Source organism: Misgurnus anguillicaudatus, chromosome 4, assembly GCF_027580225.2.
Source record: "Misgurnus anguillicaudatus chromosome 4, ASM2758022v2, whole genome shotgun sequence".
In the NCBI taxonomy this organism is placed as follows: Eukaryota; Metazoa; Chordata; class Actinopteri; order Cypriniformes; family Cobitidae; genus Misgurnus; species Misgurnus anguillicaudatus.
The window spans coordinates 23,659,065-23,680,394 of record NC_073340.2 but is presented as its reverse complement, the minus strand read 5'-3'; the positions used below and the strand labels follow the sequence as shown (position 1 = coordinate 23,680,394).

At 37.7% G+C, this 21,330-nt stretch overlaps 1 protein-coding gene across 1 annotated transcript; it reads right to left on the bottom strand.

The window, feature by feature from the left end:
- Positions 1–199: 199 nt before the first annotated feature.
- Positions 200–19,598, bottom strand: tbx21 (T-box transcription factor 21). The gene is made up of 6 exons (XM_055176717.2): positions 18,792–19,598; positions 6,347–6,501; positions 4,602–4,723; positions 4,148–4,306; positions 3,107–3,168; positions 200–2,885 (listed from the first exon to the last, which is right to left on the bottom strand). The coding sequence occupies exons 1-6, from the start codon at positions 19,316–19,318 to the stop codon at positions 2,090–2,092; spliced, it is 1,821 nt and encodes a 606-aa protein (XP_055032692.2). The 5' UTR covers positions 19,319–19,598; the 3' UTR covers positions 200–2,089.
- Between the last annotated feature and the right edge of the window lie 1,732 nt (positions 19,599–21,330).

Sequence of the window (21,330 nt, the reverse complement as noted above, 5' to 3'; positions counted from 1 at the left end):
TTATGGAGAAGATAATACACTGTCAAAAAAAGTTAAAAATGGTCCCAAGCTGTCACCAGGGCAGTAGACTACCCTTTTAAAAGGTCCTCATTGGTACATAATGTATTTGGTACCAATATGCACTTTGGAGTTACTAATATTAACTCTTTAGGTGTACTTTTTGGAAGGGTACCGCCCCAGTCACAGCAATTCATGCCCATTTCAGATAGTGTAGGATATCAATGGTTTTAGCTTTACATCCTCAATTTATTTGTCGCCCCTTGGCATATGTTTTATCAGTGTACCTGAATATCATTTGTGTGTGATGTGGAAGACTCAGAAAACTTCAGTAAATGTACGATTGTGATGTTTGGCATAACCTATGCAGTGTTGTCTTCACCCACTTATCTATCTGGGGTCGTTCTCACCTCTGAATGCCAGGCGTGCCTGATAGGCTCAGACTGAAGGCTTATTCTTACATCGCGTCTTTGACGTCTATGTGTGGGCTGTCTGCATGTTACTCTGTTGATTGAATAAAGATGATGTATAGTCAGTTTGAAGCCCCTGCCAGGTGTCCATTTTTCCACCCTGTCTGTCTGCATGCTGTCATACGCGACGCCTGGAGGTGTGACGCTGTTGCTTTAAGTATGTCCTTGTTACAGGTCAGATCAGATAAATTAAACTCGCAAGGGTTAAAAGATTTGCTTGTAGCCAGTTTAACTTTTTTAAGATGAAAATAATGTTTTAGCTCTGGAGATGAAAAAATAAATTATAGCATTTTTAAGTCCTTTTAATCTAGATAAATGGGAGTCATGGTATAAAAAATCATTTGTATACGGTGACATTTGTTAAACTGTTAAAAAACAGAGCAAGCAGAACGTGCACCCGAGTCTGCACACCGTTGTCCTCTCTCACTTTTTAACCTTTAACATTCTTTCAGTTTGTACTTTGTTTTTTGTTTCTGTCGCTCTTATGAGGTATTGTGCAATTTCTTCATATACGAAGTGGACTGATGCAAAAGTCCTGGTATTTTGGCATGAACTCTAAACTACATAAAGTGTTTATACTTTAACGTATGCTCCCTATCAACCAAATTATGTCTGTCTAATAATAGTTGGAACCACAGTTGGTGCATAGAGCCATGCTCTTTTAGACACTGGCTATTTTATTTCAGCATGTGGTGTCTGGGTGGCCATGGCTTTATGCTTATTGGGAGCGCATTTTGGGATTGCAAAGATAGGATACAGTACCTGTAAGTAATTGTCTGTACTGGTGTGGTTTATAGTAAAATATATCATCAATGACATCATTTTATATGGACCTAAAAATTATTTATTCTCCCTCATGTCATTTCAAACACAATGGAAGTGAATGGTGACCACTGCTATCCGTAGTGCCCATCCACTTTTTTGATTTCACAGAAGCAGTTTGGTCTTTCTGCTAAAATATTCCTTCATAAGAAAGTCAATAAAACTGTTTTGAAGACATGACATTGACTAAATAAGAGTTTTCATTTTTAGGGCAAACGGTCGCTTTAAGGACAGAAGAGAATGTGACAAACTATTTGATCGTACGTTTGTACGTGTGAAAGAGCGTTGCGTGGGTTTTGCAAGGTGTTTTTCGTTCGTTTGATGAGGGGGACGAGACAGTTCCTTTGGGGGAGTGTCAGCAGGTGCGCTGTGAAATCTTCAGCTGCTGAAACGTCTGAAGTTGCACAGGTCTGTCTGTCTGTGTCTCCAGGCCAGTGTCTCAATGCAGTCACATCGTCTCGGCTCTTAAGCTGTCGCTTCGTCTCACCGTGACCTTCGGTACACCTCCAGATGACCTTACCCCCAGACAACTAACACAGGAAACATAAAGCACAAAGGGACCACCTAACACGAAGCAGACTGAGATTATTGTGCTGTCTGGCACGGTAATAAAAACTGGTTTGGGTACGCTGTGAATCTGTTGGGTTGAACGGAGATGGTGCGTTGTAGGGAAAAACGGATGGGCTTGTGAATGTGCTACAAGCACACCTTGAGATCAATTCATCCTTGCACTCTTCTAGAGTGAAGCTTTTGAAAAACCAGTTGGCTTTATTCCTTTATATCAAACCCATTTGTGGTCTTCAGTGAGCGTAGAAGCCGTAGTAGCCCGCATCACTGCAGTTATCCTTTTCGCAAGGCTCTGCGTTGCGGTTCGGAGGGGAATTCTCAGTGCTGGATGTGTAAGGTGATACACGCCTCTTCTTGTTCTCCGCTCCTTCAAACAGACCCGAGTCACCAGAGTCCACTGATTTTACCGAGGGGGTTTCAATCCAGGGGTCATCCCCAGACTCTTTGGACTTGTCTTGGAGCAGCGGTTGACGCTGGGGCTCCAGAAGCGACGGGGATGGATGGAACCGGGAGTTTGTAGCTGAAGGAGAAGATGAAGTAGTCGAGGAAGAGATGGTTCGAAGCCAGCTGAGGCTAGACCCGGGTTTACCGTGGTGGGGATGGTTAAGGTACTGTGGTGAGGGCCTGCCTGAGCTCCACGCACCTGGGCTGGCACCACACACAGGACCGGAGGCGAAGGGGCTATCAGTGTAGTAGCCAAGTGGGTGGTGGGGGGAGGACTGAATCGGAAAGGGTTTGTAGAGATTGTTTGAAGGGTATTCGCTATCGTACGCATTAAAGTCGAGGCGGTTGGGAGGAACCCCCTGCTGGCTTGGTAGGTACCAGCGGCTGTGAGGGCTTGTGGTAGGGTCTTTGGGACACTCCTGGGCCATGCTGACAGGCTCACGACCATAAAACCGACTTTGAGGGAGAGGGCTCATGTATTGGTCAGACAGGTAGGGCTGATGAGGGTAACAGCTACCCGGGAGGAGCTGCTGGCCGTCCGTTGGGGAAGGTGTAAGGCGGTCAGATTCAGGTGGTGCGTACAGCCTGTGTAAGGAAAACTGAGCGTTAAAAGTCAACTGATGACTCTTAAACAGAAGTACAGCTCAGGAGTATTATTTTTAATTTGTTACTTATACCAAAGTGATTTTTCGCATGTATAATGAACAACATTGCCAAAATGTTCTTTATGTGAACATTTTAAATCAACAGCAATTGTCCACACAGACCACATTTTGCTTTATTTATTTCGCTGCGGTCTTACTTACGTGTCATAATTGTCCCGGAAACCTTTAGCAAAAGGGTTGTGATCTATTTTCAGCTGAGTGATCTGTAAAACAAATGAAAGTGGAAGGGGTTGAAAAAAGGACAAGGGGAGAGATAGTGAGAGAGAAAGAAGAAAAAGAACAAGAGATGGGATCAAGGAGCAAGGTCAAAAAAACAAATCAGTGATTACAGTAATCAGTGATTACTGTCAATAAGAAATAATTTATTAATTTATCTGACAATAAAAAATACCATAGTATACTTAAAGTATACTAAAGTCAGTGACTGCTCATCCGAGGGGCGCTAATTCAATAATAAGTGTTTGGAGTGTCACGTGTGTTGCTTGCGTTTTCAAAATATGTGTTTGTTGAGTCATGTAAACCATGTGCATCACGTGTTTTGTCAAAATAAGTGCCTGCTGCACACGCATCGAAATATTTATGATAAAAGAGACGCTCAGGTTCCCAAAATACACACAAGACACTCCCTTAACAGTAAACTCGGATAACGCATAAGATTATGCGAGTATCTGGCAAACACGAGCGTCTCTTTTATCATAAACCCTTTAGACGCGTCTGCAGCAGGCACTTACCTTGACAAGACACAAGATGCACACAGGATCTCTCGACGCTCCGAACACATATTTTGAAATTAGGAACCACACACATGACGGGCTACATACATGTTGTGAGGAACTTCGCATCGAGCGCCCTCGAAAAAAAAAGTCACCAGCCGCCACTAACTAAAGTCTATTGCAAAATACAAGTTATTGTCTAGTTCAGGTGTCTCCAACCCTGATCAACCGTCCTGCAGACTTTAGTTCCAACACACCTGTCTGTAATTTTCAACCAACCCTCAACACTTTGATTAGCGCTTAAGCTGTGTTTGATTAGGATTGAAGCTAAAATCTGCAGGATGGTTGCTCAGCAGGATTAGGGTTGAAGACCCCTGGTCTAGTTCATCCTACACTGTGTTAGCTGTAAACTGTGGTTATTTGGCTGATTAATATGAAAATAAGCCCACAGCTTTACAACATTACTCACGTCTGCATTCTGATAAGCAGTGACTGCGATAAACTGGGTCTCTGGAAACACAAACGTCTGGGTTTTTGCGGTCAAAAAGGGATCTTCCGTTCCGTCCTCCTTAACCTCCACAATGTGTAGACGCGGTTGGTACTTATGAAGTGACTGGAGCACTATCATCTGTATATCAGACAATGCAAGCATTAGAGAAGATGTAAAGATATGCTGTGGTGCAACTGATAAACTATATAAAAAATGACTGCTTTGCTTTAGATATTTCAGCCTGTGTAATTATTTTGCTCGACAAATTTAGTCCTTTCTGATATTTCTCAAAATATAAGAATGTAAAAGTAGTAGAATCAATTGTTTGCTTTTTAATGTATTTGTGTTGTATCTTGTAATGAATACATAGATAACTACAGTACATAGATGACTATATAAATACATACTGGGTCTACATGAGTAAGATGGTTACCTGTCCAACATTGTTTGAGCTGCCTTTGTTGTTGGTGAGTTTCAGTTTGCCAAAGGAAACTTCTTGTCTCATCCAGTGATTTCCAGTATTGGGAGAGTCTGGGTGCATATACATTCTGTTTCCTGTAAAATAATGCATAATAATGCAAATTACAAGAATTTATACCACCACCAGCAGCTTTGTTGTTATAACCAAGTTTAAATGACCATCCATGTTTATTTTTCTGTCTTTATTAGACACAAACAGAAAATATAGAAATATATAGATTTAATTTAGGTTCAAGAAAGTATGTAGGTTCCGGCTATTGCTTAAGTGTAAGGGGAGGCCACACTAAACAATGGACACTTTATCTTATAATATTCAATAATTAATACCGTATACAAATTTCTTGTATTTTCTGGTTGTTTTCTAATAAATCACTGAAGTCATCACAGATATTAAGAAATAAGCATATCATTGCAAAAGCAACAAATCTAATGGTGGTACGATGGCCTTTTGCACAGTACTGTAAATATTTATGTACGCAATAGCTGTTATCAAAAAATGTATCTTTACGTTCCTTAAAGGTAAAAAATTTTTTCTGACCATATTTTTATCCATACATATTAGGTATATCTCTGTTGCTCTATAATGCTGTTTAAAAATTCCCACAATGTCATTAACCAAGCAAACATGACATCACTGGCTAAACCATTATTATTATTAATATTATTATTATTGTTATTATTATTATTACGTTTCATCAACTAATGGCAGATGGGGGAAGTGTTTAAGAAGTGTTATTTCATTTTTGAAAAATTATTATTACTATTATTATTTAATACAATTATTTTTGCAATGCCAACTGGAGATGAAGAAAATACATTACATACTGTACACTGTAAAAAAAATTCCGCAGAAATTACAATGTTATTGCAGCTGGGTTGCCGGCCATCCACCGCAGATTCAAACTGATGTTATCTACTGGCAAGAGCCTGTTCAAAGTTAAATAAATTTTAATTAACAAGTCTTTATCTTTACAGAGTAAAACTATACAATAACAGCCTCATGCAAAGCATTCTGGGAAACAGAAATCATCATCAACCTTTTTTTGTTTTTTGCTTCAGATTTTGTTTCCCAAAATGTTTTGCTTGATGCTGTTATTTTAGTTTTACTCTCTAAAGACAAAGACTTGTAAATGTTTAATGTTCATTTAACTTTGAACAAAATGTTGCCAGTGAATAACATAATCTTGAATCTGCGGTGGGTTACCGGCAACTCAGCTGCAATTTCTACGGATTTTTTTTACAGTGTACATCAGCTTTAAACATCCATATTTCACGTTTCACTGGAATCAATAGTATTTTTAAATCTTATAATTACATAAATAGCATCTTTTGAATATGCTTAACAATGAATGCATTTCCAGCAAAAAAGAAATATGTCTTGGAAATGCACTGGAATGGGCTGTCATGCATTTGACAGGCACAGCAACATGCGATCACTCTTGAACAGCAGTTGCAGTGCAGAGCTGTTGTGGTGGCGGGCCACATGCTTAAGTTCCTCTGATTGTGGCATACAGTGGTATCAGAAACACTCATGCACTTCTAGCCACAAAAAGAAAGAGATCCGAGGACGTGAAGTTTTCTGCACTGCTCAGAAAACACTTACACTGTGAAAACCGCAAGACAGATAAAGACATTTATCTTGTTTGTAGGGTTTAAAAGCAGATAGTGGCCAGAAGCTGTCGTGTGTCTGTTCGGTACCTGGCATGTTGCCTTCTGCTTTTCCACACTGAACCCATTTGCCTCCTTGGTACCTCCAGTGGTGCTGGTCGGAGAGAACCACATCGACATATATGTTATAATGAGCCGTTGGGTCCAGAGAGCTGATGTTGAAGCTGAGGAAAGGGAACATCCTCCTGTTAACAGAGAGATAAAATGCATTGAGATTATGTTGTTATTGTTATGGGCCACTGCACAAAATGTGCAATTCATACTTTCTGTGAAGTATGCACTGTGTTCCTGTAGCTCAGCTGATAGCGCTTTGCATTAGCAACGCAAAAAGTCGTGGGTTTGATTCCACACATGCTGACAAAAATGCGTAGCTTGAATGGACTGTAAGTCACTTTGGATAAAAGCATGCCAAATGCATAAATGTGATTGAGATGTGGGTGATTATAGGGTAGTAATAGTTTGCCACAGATGGACGATAGGTAGCAGTCTGTACATAAATCTTTAATATGCCTCTTAATAAACATGTCTGAAGATGCATCTGCCTGTAGATTTATTTGCAAGACACATTTCAATCATGGGGCAGTGAGGGAGTGAAGGTAACTGGGAGGTCAGCGTGTCCTAAGATAGAGTAACAAACATAGGAAACACAGATTTTCCTGCAAGGGATGTGATGTTAAACAAACTCAGTATTTGCCATTTTACTGCTTTGGTTGTCTTGGGACCTTGGGTCCACCTGTGATGTAACATTCATTTACCGTCACAATTGTTTTACAAACAGCGTTGGTTCTCAAACTTTTTGGGGTGTGGCCCTACTTGTGTAAGGTGCATCCCATACGGTTCCCCTAAAGAGAATTCATGACATTAATGACAATCTCAAACTTATAATTTGAATTCAGCAAAACATTATGGGGCGGTTTTCCGGACAAGGTTTAGATTAATTCAGGACTAGGGCTTAGTAATATTAGGACATTTAAGCCCACATGGAAAGAACCTATATGTGGATATATGTGCATATATGAAACCTATATGCAGCTTATATGCACATATATGCTGCATATATACAGCATATATGCACATATATAAAAATATATATGTGCATATATGAAACATATATGCAGCTAATATGCACATATATGCAGCTAATATGCACATATATGCAGCACATATACAGCATATATGCACATATATGAAACCTATATGCAGCTAATATGCACATATATGATAAAACATCGGACGCACTTGATACACGTCTGGATCCGAACTTTACTTCTGTTTTCGTTTTTTTCAATGGTTTGACTAGTTGCTAAACTGATCTCTTGAACAAATGCCTCATCGAAAATAACAAATGTTTTGGTTTCCTAGGTAATCTGTGTGTTGTTTTTTTGCTTGTTATATAAATAAACTACGCTTAAAGTACTTTGTTGTTATTTATTATTAGCGGAGTTTCCCGGAAGTTATGTGCGGACCGCGACAGCCGCTTGTTTATGTTGTTACTGCTAAAACCGTCTATACTCTCATTAGGGCTGGGTATTGTTAGGAATTTCACAATTCGATTTGATTTCGATTCTTGAGGCTTCGGTTCAATTCGATTCGATTCAATTCTACATTGATTTACTTCCTTCGATATCGATTCAATAATAGGTAAATGCACAAGCAATTAAGTACCTGAGTATATTTTTAAATAATGTGTGTAGTATTACTAATGTTCAGAGGTGGAAAAAGTACTAAAATATTGTACTCAAGTAAAAGTAAAGTTACTTTAATAATATTTTACTTAAGTAAAAGTAAAGTTACTGGTCTAAAAATTTACTCAAGTAAAAGTAAATCATTTTAACTTTACTCAGAGTAAAAGTTACTTTTTTTTTACAGCGGGGAGAGGTGGAGGATTTTAGTATAGTTCAAAAACGACAAGGGAATATAAATCTCAAACTAGTTATTTTTAATTGTAAGAACATCTTTACAATTAAACTGCAATAACAAAAAGTTAATAAAATAAAAAAACTAAGAAACATTTATGGAATTATTTAATGATTTTACATTTGAGTTATGCACTTTTGAAGGTGGTCAGCAGCTTGTAAATACAATCACTAGTAAGGTTGTAATTGATGTATTGCTGGTAACATACATTATTTTATTAAACTATATATCTAGTTTAAATGAGCATATAATGAGATGAGTGCCATGTCATACTTTTGACACGTTTATTGTCTTCCCTGACCTGGGTACCTGATGTCAGACCTTTATTCTCTCTCTCTCTCTCTCTCTCTCTCTCTCTCTCTCATGTCTAATGACCTGCGCATTCACGAGGACGCGAAGCTGCTAGACTGCGGAGGATAATGCGCATTGTATTAAAAACGCATCATGCAAATGAGCGGTAAAACCCGGTCTGCAATTTCGTACTCGAGAGCATGAATCCTACCTTTCATAGGAATGAAACACTCTCTTCGCGTCAGTGGAAAGTGGTCGCTTAAATATGACCAGGGGTTTCTTTCATAAGATTTGAACTGAGACGTGTCTGCATTAGCGCGCGCCTGTCTCGTCCGTCTCCATGGTTCTTTTTGCGCGTTCCCCCGCTCATCAATCATCCGTTGCGCGTCTTTATCACTTTGCTTTTTAAAAAAAAATTTACCCAGTAATGGATATGATTTAAAATGTAGCGAAGTACAATACTTCAAACAAAACATACTTAAGTAAAAGTAAAAGTACAGATTTTAAAAACTACTCAAAAAAGTAAAAGTACACAAAAAACTACTCATTTACAGTAACTTGAGTAAATGTAATTCGTTACTTTCCACCTCTGTTAATGTTTGATCACGTTGATGGTACAGGCTTAAAAGAAGTGCTGCTGTTTGCCATCTTTGATCTTTCTGTTTTGATATAGCGCGGCTTGTACAACGCTGAACGCTCCCACTAGAGTGTTGCCCACAGCGCCGCCACTGGCCGGGGGGGCTGAATCGATTCATAGGATTTGATGAATCGATATTGAATTGAGAAACAAATAATTGCAATGCATTGATGAATCGATATTTTTACCCAGCCCTAAATCTCATTCTGCTAAGGGTCTAATCTGATTCAATGGATTATGCTAAACTATGCTAAAAGTGGTACCGCCAGACCCGGAGAATGGATCCCAAATGGTAAAAATCTAATTAACTCTAGGGGAAAATGAGCCTATTTTCAAAAAGAGTGGAGTGTCCCTTTAAGCCCTGTTCGGAAACCGCCCCTAAATTATATAATGTAATGCTGGTGGTTAGTCGTAATCTTCTGAGGTTTAATTACACAGAATTTATATTAAATGAATGTACAGTATTTCATAAAATGTCATAAAACTAGGGCCTCCCTGGCACCATCTCACGCCCCCCAATTTGAGAATCACTGGTTTAAAGCCATAAGTCATTAAAGTCCATGTGAACAGCTTTACTCATTCCCATGATTTCAAACCTGTATGTTGTTGTTTAAGTAACACCTAAATATAATTTTTCTAACACATCTCACACTTTTTTGTATGGAAAGACCTGCATACCCGTTTTGGTTGCAAAGAATAAGGTACAGTACAGCTTTGAATGCAGTACAGTAAAACTTCCTGTAGCTCAACTGGTATTGCGTTAACAGATCAAAAGGTCATGTGTTCGATCCCAGGAAACACACATACAAATAAAACTTTAATGCACTTTAAATTGATTTTGACCAAATGCGTAATTTTAAAAATGACTAATTACATTTTTCCGCAAACTGTGCCTTTAAGAAAAACAACAGTTCAGCTGGCTTCGGTCCAACCTCAATACTATTCTGCATGCTTTCATTCTCAGTAATAGATTTCAGAGATGTCTGTAAGCACAGTGACACTCGCACTGCATGGCTGCCTGTCATTCAATAGATTTCACAGTTGCAGTCTACTGCTCAAGCTTATACATTTCCTCTCAGCTTGACTGTCAGGTGACACTGCATTTGCCCGCTCATATCTGTGTCTGTATCATATTAATGTCGTGAACCGCATACACACCAAATAGTATGTATATGGCTGGTAATTCATTTGGGTTATGAATACGCCTTTAAAAATGTCTCTCTCGTCACGGCCCCCTGTGCCGGTGTGCTTTGCTGAAAGAAACTGTAGACTTTATTTCCACTGGGAAGAACATATGGGGTCATATTAGTTGTGCATATTTTCGCAAGCGTGCAAAGGTATCATGTATAAGTTAACATTGTTTGTTTTGATCTCTGGATGTGTGTGCAGGTGAATAATATACACAGTTATTGCGACTGTATTTATATGCAAATATTTGCAAATTGTGGATAAGATATTTTAACGTTGTGCATTAAGGTACTGTAGGAGGAACAAAAGATAAAATATGACGTAAAACAACTAATTAAATCATACATCAAGATCAAGCTTGTTTTTGCCACGTACAATTCACGATCAGTTTTACGGTGCTTTGATGCTTTTTTGTCCGTGTCGAAAGTTTAGCGGGCTATTTGACTTGCATGCGTTACAAAAATCCAACCTTATGACAGTCGTCAATTGAGTTTGGAACAACCTGAAGTTTAATAAATTATGAATAAGTTTGCATGTAATAATTCATGAAACGCATCCATAATGATGCTCCTGTTCCACTCGCTCCAGCGTAAAAACGGCTAGTGGATATAAGTGTAAAATTGATATTTCAAAGCGAAAAAGGTTTCACTTTCACAGTGTCTCTCTTCAAGTAGGGTAAAGGACGTATGTCGAGGATCAGAAGCACAGAAGGGCAGGGCGGACTGCCCACCCGCAAGCAGCTGTAATCAATCATCATTCTCAGATGGACTCCTGGCATTGTAAAGCCTTGTGGTGGTGAAGAGACCGAGCAGGTGATGGGTTTCTTCTTCCACATCAGTTGTCAATATAAGTGAAAGCAGAAACCAGAATAGTCTGTGTATCGTTCTACGCTCGCTTGCCTCCTCGTTCTGACTTAAAACTGTACTGTCTGTGGCAGTCACTTTCCTCATCTGACTGAGCTTCAAAAATTGTCATACTTATTTCAAATGAGACATTTATAAGAAATCAGTACCTGGAATGGGGGAAACCAGTGGGTTTACCACTGAAAAAATGTTTTGCATGAGTGGGAGGTTAAGGTTTACGACAGAAGTTAGAGGTTAACCTGTGGAAACTTAGCTGTCGCTCGACTCAGCGATGGAGCCAGAACATTGCAGTAGGTGGTTGCCAAACACAAATACCTCCTCTGCTATCTAGGACTATCTGCAGTGCACATGGGGAAGGTACAGTTTTCCATAGGTTTATACAGTATTTCCCCTTTGCACATGTAATGCTGGTTGCCCTGCTAAAGCTAGCAGCTGTGTTTTGGTTTGTGGTAGTAGTTTAGTTTTTATTTAGTTTAAACAGCTTAAAGGAACAGTTTAACCCCAAATGATTCAATTTTGGGGTAAACTATGGGCATATTGTAGGGCACAAAACCACTCGTACATTTCTCAAAATATCTTCTTGTATGTTCCGCAGAAGAAAGAGTCATATACAAGTTTTAAACGACATGAAGTTGACCCTATCAGTGAAAAGCAAGCTAAAGTCTCATAGGCGTGGTTCCCCGGACAGGGATTATCTTAAACCAGAACCAGGCCTTTGTTAAATTAGGATATTTAAGTAATTTTTAAAAGCATAATTTATACATAAAACCTACCAGTGTGCATCTTGAGACACAACACTCGCACTGATATATTTTAAGATATGTCAGAGCAAGTTGTTTTCGATCAAGACAAAACTAACATTTAAGTTAGTGTAGGACTAGGCTTAAGCCCTGTCTGGGAAACCACCACATAATGTTATTTTAAGACTAGGAGCATCGAAGTTTGATTTCAATCACTGATTACATTTTAAATTTGACATGACCTTACTCAGTCATCATTAAAGGAAAACACCACCGTAAAATTTTACTATGTACTTACCTCAACTTAGACAAATTAATACATACTGATCTTTTTTCAATACGTACACTTAATCTTTGTACCACGCATTGTGACTGTGTTAGCATTCAGCCCAGCCCCATTCATTCCATAGGATCCAAACAGGGATGAATCCAGAAGCCACCAAACACTCCCATGTTTTATTTATTTAAAGACTGATACATGAGTAGTTACACGAGTATGGTGGCACAAAATAAAATAAAAACGTGGCAGCACTTCGACCTCGGGTGCAGTAATATTGACGAAAGTTTGACAAAACGGGGAGTAGTCAGGAGTGATGATGTTACTGCGCGCCAATGTCGAAGTGCTGCAAACTAAGTGCTCTTCCGCCATACAATATAGTTCTCATTTTTCATACGCTTAAAAAATCGCCCCGTTTTATTTTGTGCCACCATACCTACTCGTGTAACCACTCATGCAACAGTCTCCAAACAGGGAAAACATGGAAGCGCTTGCCGGCCTCCAAATTCATCCCTGTTTGGATCCCCAGGAACGAATGGGGCCAGGCCAAATGCCAACACACTCCCGACGCACGGCACAAAGATTAAGTGCACGGATTGAAAAAAATAGGTATGTATTAATTTGTCTAATTTGAGGTAAGTACATAATAAAATATTTAAAAAACAGTGGTGTTTTCCTTTAAAAATTTCAATTATGTAGGTAATTCACAAGTGGGTTGACGGAATTGTATTTTTACGTGTCCCTTTAAGGTCCCTTCAAGCTGATACAGCTGTGGCCGGTAACTATAATCTCATGGCAATTTTTATGTATTTTACACAATCTTAATAATAATTTGTTTTCCCTTGTGATGTTGGGGTTAGGGGTGGGGTTTTATTATTGTTTTATCTAATAATCATTTCTGTACAATTCATACGAATTAGCCAACTTGTAAAAAACGTACAAATTCCTGTGTAAGTAAGAAAAAACTGGCTGATATCAGCTAGGGACTTTTCTGTTTGAGTGCAATCATTGATTCACCAGGACAGGAGTTCAGGTTCAGTTTATGTCACCAAACGTATACTCGTGAGCGTCTGCTGCTGCTTGTAGACGCAAACGTGTTCTGAAACCGTTGGCATTAACACTCATTTTGTCACTTTTAAAGGTAAAAACAAACCATCCACTATGACGCAGGCAAATTGGGATGTATGGTAATCACGGCATTCGTACGTGGTTGTCATAAGCTATTATGTGAATGCGGTTACATTTGGAAACCACTATAGAATTGCTGATGTTGGAGAATTGTCATAACTCTACAGATGAGCTTGAAACACAGCTGCTGATAAACAGTGGCTTGAAATGGAGCAGCCGGTAACCACAGTTACATCCCTCATGTCAACAGACAAACCCTTTGATCTTCATTTTGTTCGACTACCGTCACAGCTTGTTTGTTTCTGTTAGAGCTGCCTGTGGCGATTCTCCTGGAATCATGAACTTATATGATACAGTCAATCTGTTCTGCAGTGACCTGTGAGAGTTTAACAAGCAACAGAGTTTGTTGAAACTGAGGTCTTTGCAGCAACACAGCAGCGTATCTACCATATAGAGCTGAACAGGAAGTGATTTGTTAGTTAAAAAAAAGACTGCTCAAAGGCCAAAACGGACAAAAATATATTCGCACCTTTATAGCAGAGAGCAAGCAGAGTGACATTGAGTGGCGTGAGAGAGAGAGAGAGAGAGAGAGAGAGAGAGAGAGAGAGAGAGAGAGAGAGAGAGAGAGAGAGAGAGAGAGAGAAAGAGACCTAATAAAATGTTTTATACTCAGTGTTTGTTGAATTAAAAATGCTTTTGCATTATATAACTAAATATGGGCTTCTATAAGTGTCATCTATTTTAAAGAAGGAAGCATGCACGGTTTTCCAAACTTTGCATTTTTCACTCATGTTAAAGGTGAAAAGTTGGATCAACTTAAAAAATTACTTCAATTTGTAAACGCCTACAAAATTTATGTTATTTCAATGTCAGTTTGTTTAGGCGTTACCGATTGATGTAATTTTTTTTAAGTTGATCCGACTTTTACTCTTTAAAGTGTAGGTGGGTTCAAATTATAAAATAAAAAAATTTAATAAAAAAAATGTAATGTTTCTACATTTTGTGGTTTTAAAACTTAGTGAAACATTCCCATGGTTGATGATGTTATGAACTACACCTGTGGTTAGCCTACTTTGGCACTTGTGTGTCTTGCACCTTTTTTTTTGCAGATGATGATGTATTTCCTTTGATTTTTTATATCCTATGCAATTAAATGTATGCATTTGTAATTGTCATTTGTATTGTTTTGCCTAAGGCCCTAAATTTAAGTGAGCGCAAATGAAGGCCACAATGCATTTCTTTCTTCTTTTTTTTGGTTGTGCTGCACCATAAATACACTGTAAAATTTCTTGCTGCACTTAAATGTTTAAGTTTAAATAACTTAAAGCATCATGAAAAACGTTTTGCTTTTGTGTGTGCGCGCGCGTGCTCCGTGCGGCAGGTCAGCCAGGGGAGGGGTGTCTTGGGCTTAGGATAATCGCACATGGATACGGTTCTGAAGTAAATGTAAAAATATTTATATTATATTCAAAAATATTCTGACAGCGTCCACGCCCATTTCGCTTTTTTTTTAAATGATAGTGAGGTAGACTGGAGCTGAAACAGCGGGGTTTCATGATGCTTTAAATTAATAAATAATTTCAACGTTTTTGATTAGTTAGACGTAGGGATGGGACGATTACAGGTTTCACGATTAAACACAATGAAATGTCCTGACGGTTAATATTATAGTTTAAAATTGAATTATCATTACAACCGTGTTTGACTAGCGTGATTATGAAAACTCGCGGTAAATCCTGTCCAGCCAAAATCAGTTTGAGGCAGGCGCGCACATGCAACATAGTTTTAACATTCACAGTAAACTTATTAGACAGATTTTTTTTAACCACAAAAATAATTTCAGCGACATGAATATTAAATTGTGATTTTCAAAAATAAAACTTGTTCAAATGTTTTTAGTGTGTGTATCAGCTTTTTTACATTTCCATCTCATTTTAACAAAACTATGATAATATTGATAACTTTGGTCACTATAATCATAATATGAAATTTTCATACTGTCCCATCTCTAGTTAGAAGTTGCTATAAATTATAAAAATAAAGTTTTAAGAGCTTTCAACTTCATTATTTTATTTATACCAACTACTCAGTAGTCAAGTATGTACTTGTTAATTCTTAAAAAAAGTAAACTTAAACATTTAAGTGCAAAAAGCATTTTTTTTACAGTGTACTAAATGCCATTATACCTACAGTGTCTACCAATTTTTGCAATTTAGTTGTCAACTTCCATGCTATAACCAAATGCTTAGAAAGTCATAAGCCTCTTTGTGGCATTTTATATGAGACATATATTCACTCAAGCAGTAAGCCAGATCTATTTAGACCCAAAGCAGGGACCCATGACTCCTCTGAGCATGGCGTTCAGCAAAAACTGCACCTACGATAAACCTACGAACAACCTATTGAGTCATATCTTCCACACAAGCACCCAAATACTTTGTAGGCCAAAAAATATATACTTTCTAGGCTATTTTGTCAAAAATTTACAAAAATATAAAATACACCCCCTCCCAATATAGCACTCGAAGATATTTGTCACATGGGAAGAAAAGTAGTTCCCTTTTTTCAGGCGAACTTATACTGTTGATGCATTTGACTTTAAAAAGTCCTGTTTCATTCACTTTAGTAAACCACTGAACCACTGGCAGTGGAATAGTGCAATGGATGTTAGACAACATCTGTAGTTTCATTTCCCTCCCACAAATGTTCTATGAGGTAATATATATATATTTTCTGGTATAGTTATTAGTCTCATTTGGCTCACTTCGTTGCCTTATTTGGATCTGATACTACCCTGATAAAGCAAAACAACGTACACCTACGCCAGTCTATGTATAGATGTGGTGGCCCCACGTCTGTTTAAGTTTGTGAAAACCGGTTGCAGGGGTAAGGTTAGGGGGCAGTTTTGGAGTTAGACTTGAAAAGGGCCGAAGACCTCTGCTCTCCTCTCAGGTTGTAGGCCTTACAGTGCATTTCAAAGCTTTAACTCGGACTGCACCTCAACTTCTGAGGAAATGTGCTTCACTGCGCGCACAGGGTACCAGACCAGAGGAGAGAGAGAGAGAGAGAGAGAGAGAGAGCAAAGAAAAAGCGAGAAAGAGAGAGCGAGAGAGAGGAAGAAAGTGCCTTCCTTCATTTCCTGCACATCAAAGCTGCCTCCACTGATGTGTTTGGCCATCACAGTCTCAGTGGTGCTCAACCAACTTTACCCCCAAGCACACCACCCCCCCCCCCTTCCTCCTTACTTTTCCACTTCCTGTCTTGGCCAGAATTACCTGAGCAGCCTATTGGCAAAGTGATCCACCACCTTGAAATCTCAAATAACCAATAAAAAACTGATGTTGTGATACGTTGTATACAAAGACATGAAATTATAATTTGCATCAAATTGCAAACTGAAAAAGCATTTTAATAACACAAGCCTGTGTTCATTCTGAAATAAACTAATAAAAATAAACAAATATAAACAGGAAATGTAAAGATTCAGATGCAACAATTAATTATTAGCGGTAGGCATGGAGGTGCAAACAAACAAACAAAAAAATGCTGAATCAAAAGAAGCAACGTTTTCTCGATTTAAAGCATAAAATATCTACTAGACAAAGCAGCACAATTACGAACCTAATATAATAGCCTTACATCTAAAAGCGAAACAAAGCCCAAAATAGCTCTTTTTAATGGTTACTTTTACACACAAGGGCAAATCTAAGTAATTACAGTACAAGCAAGTCTTTATTAAGTCTAAGGTATATTAATATACACTCTTTAAATGTAGTATAACTTTAAAAGGTATTTGCGCACATAACCAATAAACTGACAATTTCTTATCCGTTCCCTTTCTCTATTTTATTTGCATGCCATGCTGAATTCCATTTTTTAACATAAATGTTTAATGCAAAGTGTGCCGATGTTTATGTGAATGTATGCATTGATTTTGCATTGATCTGAGCTAAAATAACTTTACAAAAAGTTTCAAGACACTGTTTACATTAAACAGTGTGCACTTCGTGCCAACACACCCACGATACACACATGCATGATTCTATCCGTATAAGTAGCAAGAACGTGAATTTAAAAACTAATAAATATTACAATTTATTTTGTGCACATAGTTCATACTGGAGTTTAATGTGTATTTAATTGTGTACAAAATTATTAATGAATTTTGTTAGACACAAAACAACAATAAAACTAAGTTTTTCAAAGCAATATCTTATTTTAGGCTGTAGAAACACTGCAAGAAAAATGTTTGGCATCTTCCCAATTTCTAAAGGTCAGACTTGCTTTCATTTACTTTTATTGTGAAAATACAGACTAATAAGATAGACACATTTAAAACGTCCCACTTCTTAAAATAATATTTATATTAGTAGTCTTAAATTCCCTGACCATCTCAAAGGTCGCTGCTGAATAAATTTGGAATTGTTTAACGATGTTATGAAAACTTAATTCTCATATATTTTAAAATAAATAATTTTGATTGTATGTGGTCAGTTTTTATATCACTTGATAAGAAACAACAATTTTGTTTAATCATCTAACATTTAAAATTTTCATCATGAAATGACTGTATTAAATGCATGACTTAAGCTCTGTAGGTGGAAGTGTTGCTTATTTGTACATTAATCACATATGAGGATACATTATAATGGTGGGTTATCAGACATTCCCACAAGTGTCTTTGTCTGAGGTCTCTAGGGACCACGAGCAGTTATTAGTGACGTTGTTTCCAGTTGAGTGTTTTCTTGGTAATAATTACTCAAATCTTTAATATTAATTCGTCCAAGTTCCTCTAAGAATTTTTTTTATAATAACTATCATCAATTTTTTGAAGAAGCCTCAAATATCTGAAATATCAGAGAACAGTAGTTCTTTCAAACCAATATCCAATATGTTCCAGTCAATGAGAAATAGAAGTTTGACAGATTTGTGTCAAAGTGCAGACTGGTGACTACATTGAGAGTATTGCACATAATTGCCACAGTGTTTGTTTACCTTTCGACAATAACTGAAACCAGGTCGCGGTTTGTAGGGAAAAATAAATGATTTCAGATCAAATGTAGCCATATTTACAACTCTCTTTAATTGAGATTCTAAATTTAAGATACATGCCAAGTGTTGGATTGCTTGCATGCCCACCTGCCTTGGCTGGCACTGCGCTGCAGTACTTCGTGCATCTGTGCATCACTTCAATTACATTTGAAGTTAAAACAATACATTAAATATACCAATCACATCGTGAACTAATCCTAAGTATGAAGAATTGACGTGCATATAGCATATGCATCGCATATAGGCTAGTTATGATCCGCTGTTGTCACCGCGCGTAAAATAAACATGTGCAGTAGCTTGCTCATTGCATCTTTTCAATGACATCTTTTAATTTATCCTTACAGTGTATTAAAGAGTGTGGCAAACAATTAAAACTTCTTACCGTCCCTGTTTTGTTATGATCATCTCTGTCTGATATTTGTGAAACTTTGCCCATAGTGGATAGTTGTTGAGAAGGACTTGGGTCTTCCCCGACACCTGTAGACCAGGTAAAGAGTACATCGGTGTTCGCGGGTATCCGTGCTGAAAAGGAGCCGGGTACGCGTCTGCGCTGCTTGGAAAAACGTCTTTGCCGTTTGTTGAATATGCATCCGCTACGTGTCCCGTGCCGCTGCGGGTGTTGAAGTGACAGCTGCCGAGCGCAGCCGGTGCGTAAAACCTCCCCGCCTGCGCCCCGAATCCGCCAGAGACGCTTTGGTGGTGCTCGGCGTGGAAGGGCAAAGACAAACTGTCCTGTCCGTTTTGAATCGAGTCCTGATAATAAAACCTCGTGTCTTGAATGCCCATTTTAAAGTCCGGTAGGTCCCGGTTGCGGTGCAGGTGGCTGTTTAAATCTGTGTCTTTAGCGAAACTTTGCGCGTCGGTTCCATTCAACATATTGAGATAAAAAGTCCTGCCTATGCCGCCCATCTGCAGCACCGGTCCGAGTTTACTAGCGCTTTCATAAGTTTGCCGTCCGTATTTTATAACATTTAAAATCAAAAGTTACTTTATAAGACTTCAATGAAGTTAGGTCTTTGGAAACGTATGCGCCTTTTTCCCCTCACAAACTGCTTGACTTTTCGATCATGTCTGCAATACGCGTTTAATGGCTATTTTCCCCTTTTGATTTATCTTAATTTGTTGAAGACATTGCTATTGCTATGTGTTTTGAAAAGGAATCACAGATTCAAACACATGATAAGGCTGTGTGATATATCCATATCTCGAGTCGTTATTGGTCCGGAGGTGGGCTTTAAAACTCAGACTGGGCGTGATAGGTTTATTGCGTGAGAAAGGGCCTTCCCCTGTTACAGGGACTTTACTTTGTGCCTTAACAAAACTGCACATTTATATTATTCTAATGTCAGTCAAAATTATCGTTTTGGTTTTAATTCACTATAAAATATAGAAAAGCATCAACTTTAATGTAAAAATGAATAAATACATTGTTAACATATATATTTTTTGACTAATAATAATAATAAGACTTAGCCCACTGTCATTTAGGAAATGAGGAATCTTAATATTATAACAAAAGACTCACTTTTGTCGGCTTTTAATGAATATTACACAAAGATGGGTTTGCATGGGGTCACTAAATAATATTATGAAAGACCTATTTTACACGAACACAAGTCACAGAGAGTAAATAGGCTATTTATCAACTCCATTCTTTTGCTATTGTATTACAATTTATCTACAATTTACAATTATTATTATTTTATTTTCATAAATAAGTCATATATTTTAAAAATAAATAAGTCAATATAGATTAAAAATGTAACCTTTCAATTGTGTTTTGGGGAAAGTCTTATGCAACATTAGAAATCACATTAATACTTATATGAACTAGCCAGTATTTTGTTTCTCTGTCTGTGAAATCCAGGCTAAAGTGTCATAATGTAATTATGAGATTAAGAGCATCTAAGTTTGATTTTACTTACATTTTTTAAAATGACCTTAGTGAGTCAATATTAAAGATATTAAAGTAGGTAGGCCTTTTTTTTACAGAAATGTATTTATTAAAGGTAATTAAAAAAACAGTAAATTACAAAAAAACATGACTTTTCACAAACTTGGTCACATTTGAACAAATGAAGTGTTTAAAGGTGATTTTTAGATAGTATGATCAGGTTATGTTTAAAAACTAAATCATTATTTAAAAAGCAACCAGATAAACATCTATAATTATATCTTAAGGTTTGCAACAGTGACTTCAAAAATAAAAATATGTTTGAATTATTACAAAAATCCACCAACATACTCAAACAAGCATTACATTCACACACATACTCGCAGCAATGTCCCTCCAGTACAGGTATGACACCGTTGCCTCTCCGCGCTCTCTCTAATTCCTCTTTCTGTGTCTCTCCAAGCAAGGTGAACTCACAAGGTCGCCAGCTGAACTCATTGATGTTGACACCCTGGATGATAGTGTATTGTCCCCAGTGACACTTTTAGCAGGCCAGCGAGGCAAGCCCCACACCTGCCCTGTAGTTGGTGACCAGGTCGTTTTTGTAAAGAATTTAGTTAAGCTGCTTTCCTGCAGGCCACGTTTGTCACAATGCTACAAAACACAAATAATATATGGCTTTAGTGTAGTATATTACACTATAGCCATTCAAATTTGCATTTTAAGTGCTTCATATATATTTGGCCATACGTTGTACAGCAATTCTCTGTTCATGGCACATGAGTTGCGAGAACTCGGCTTTATGGAGAAGTTAAATATGAAGTGCGAGTGCATATTTATATATATAGTCATATGTAAAAAAATATTTTTTTATTGTAAAAAATAGCATGACAGGATGTGACATATTATTTAGCTCTTTAGTGAATATTGCATCAGTGTAAATCATCTATGTTGTGAGCGCAAAAACCTAAGCGTTGTAAAAAAAAAAAAAAAAAAAAACCTAAGCGTTGTTTTAAGCTAACATCAC

Excerpts from the sequence above, each read along its gene's own strand:
- tbx21 (XM_055176717.2), bottom strand. The coding sequence starts at position 19,318 with ATGGGCGGCATAGGCAGGACTTTTTATCTCAATATGTTGAATGGAACC. Across the intron at positions 4,724-6,346 it reads AGCAGAAGGCAACATGCCAG|GAAACAGAATGTATATGCAC; the intron begins GTACCGAACAGA and ends ATTATTTTACAG. Across the intron at positions 4,307-4,601 it reads GCTCAAACAATGTTGGACAG|ATGATAGTGCTCCAGTCACT; the intron begins GTAACCATCTTA and ends TCTGATATACAG.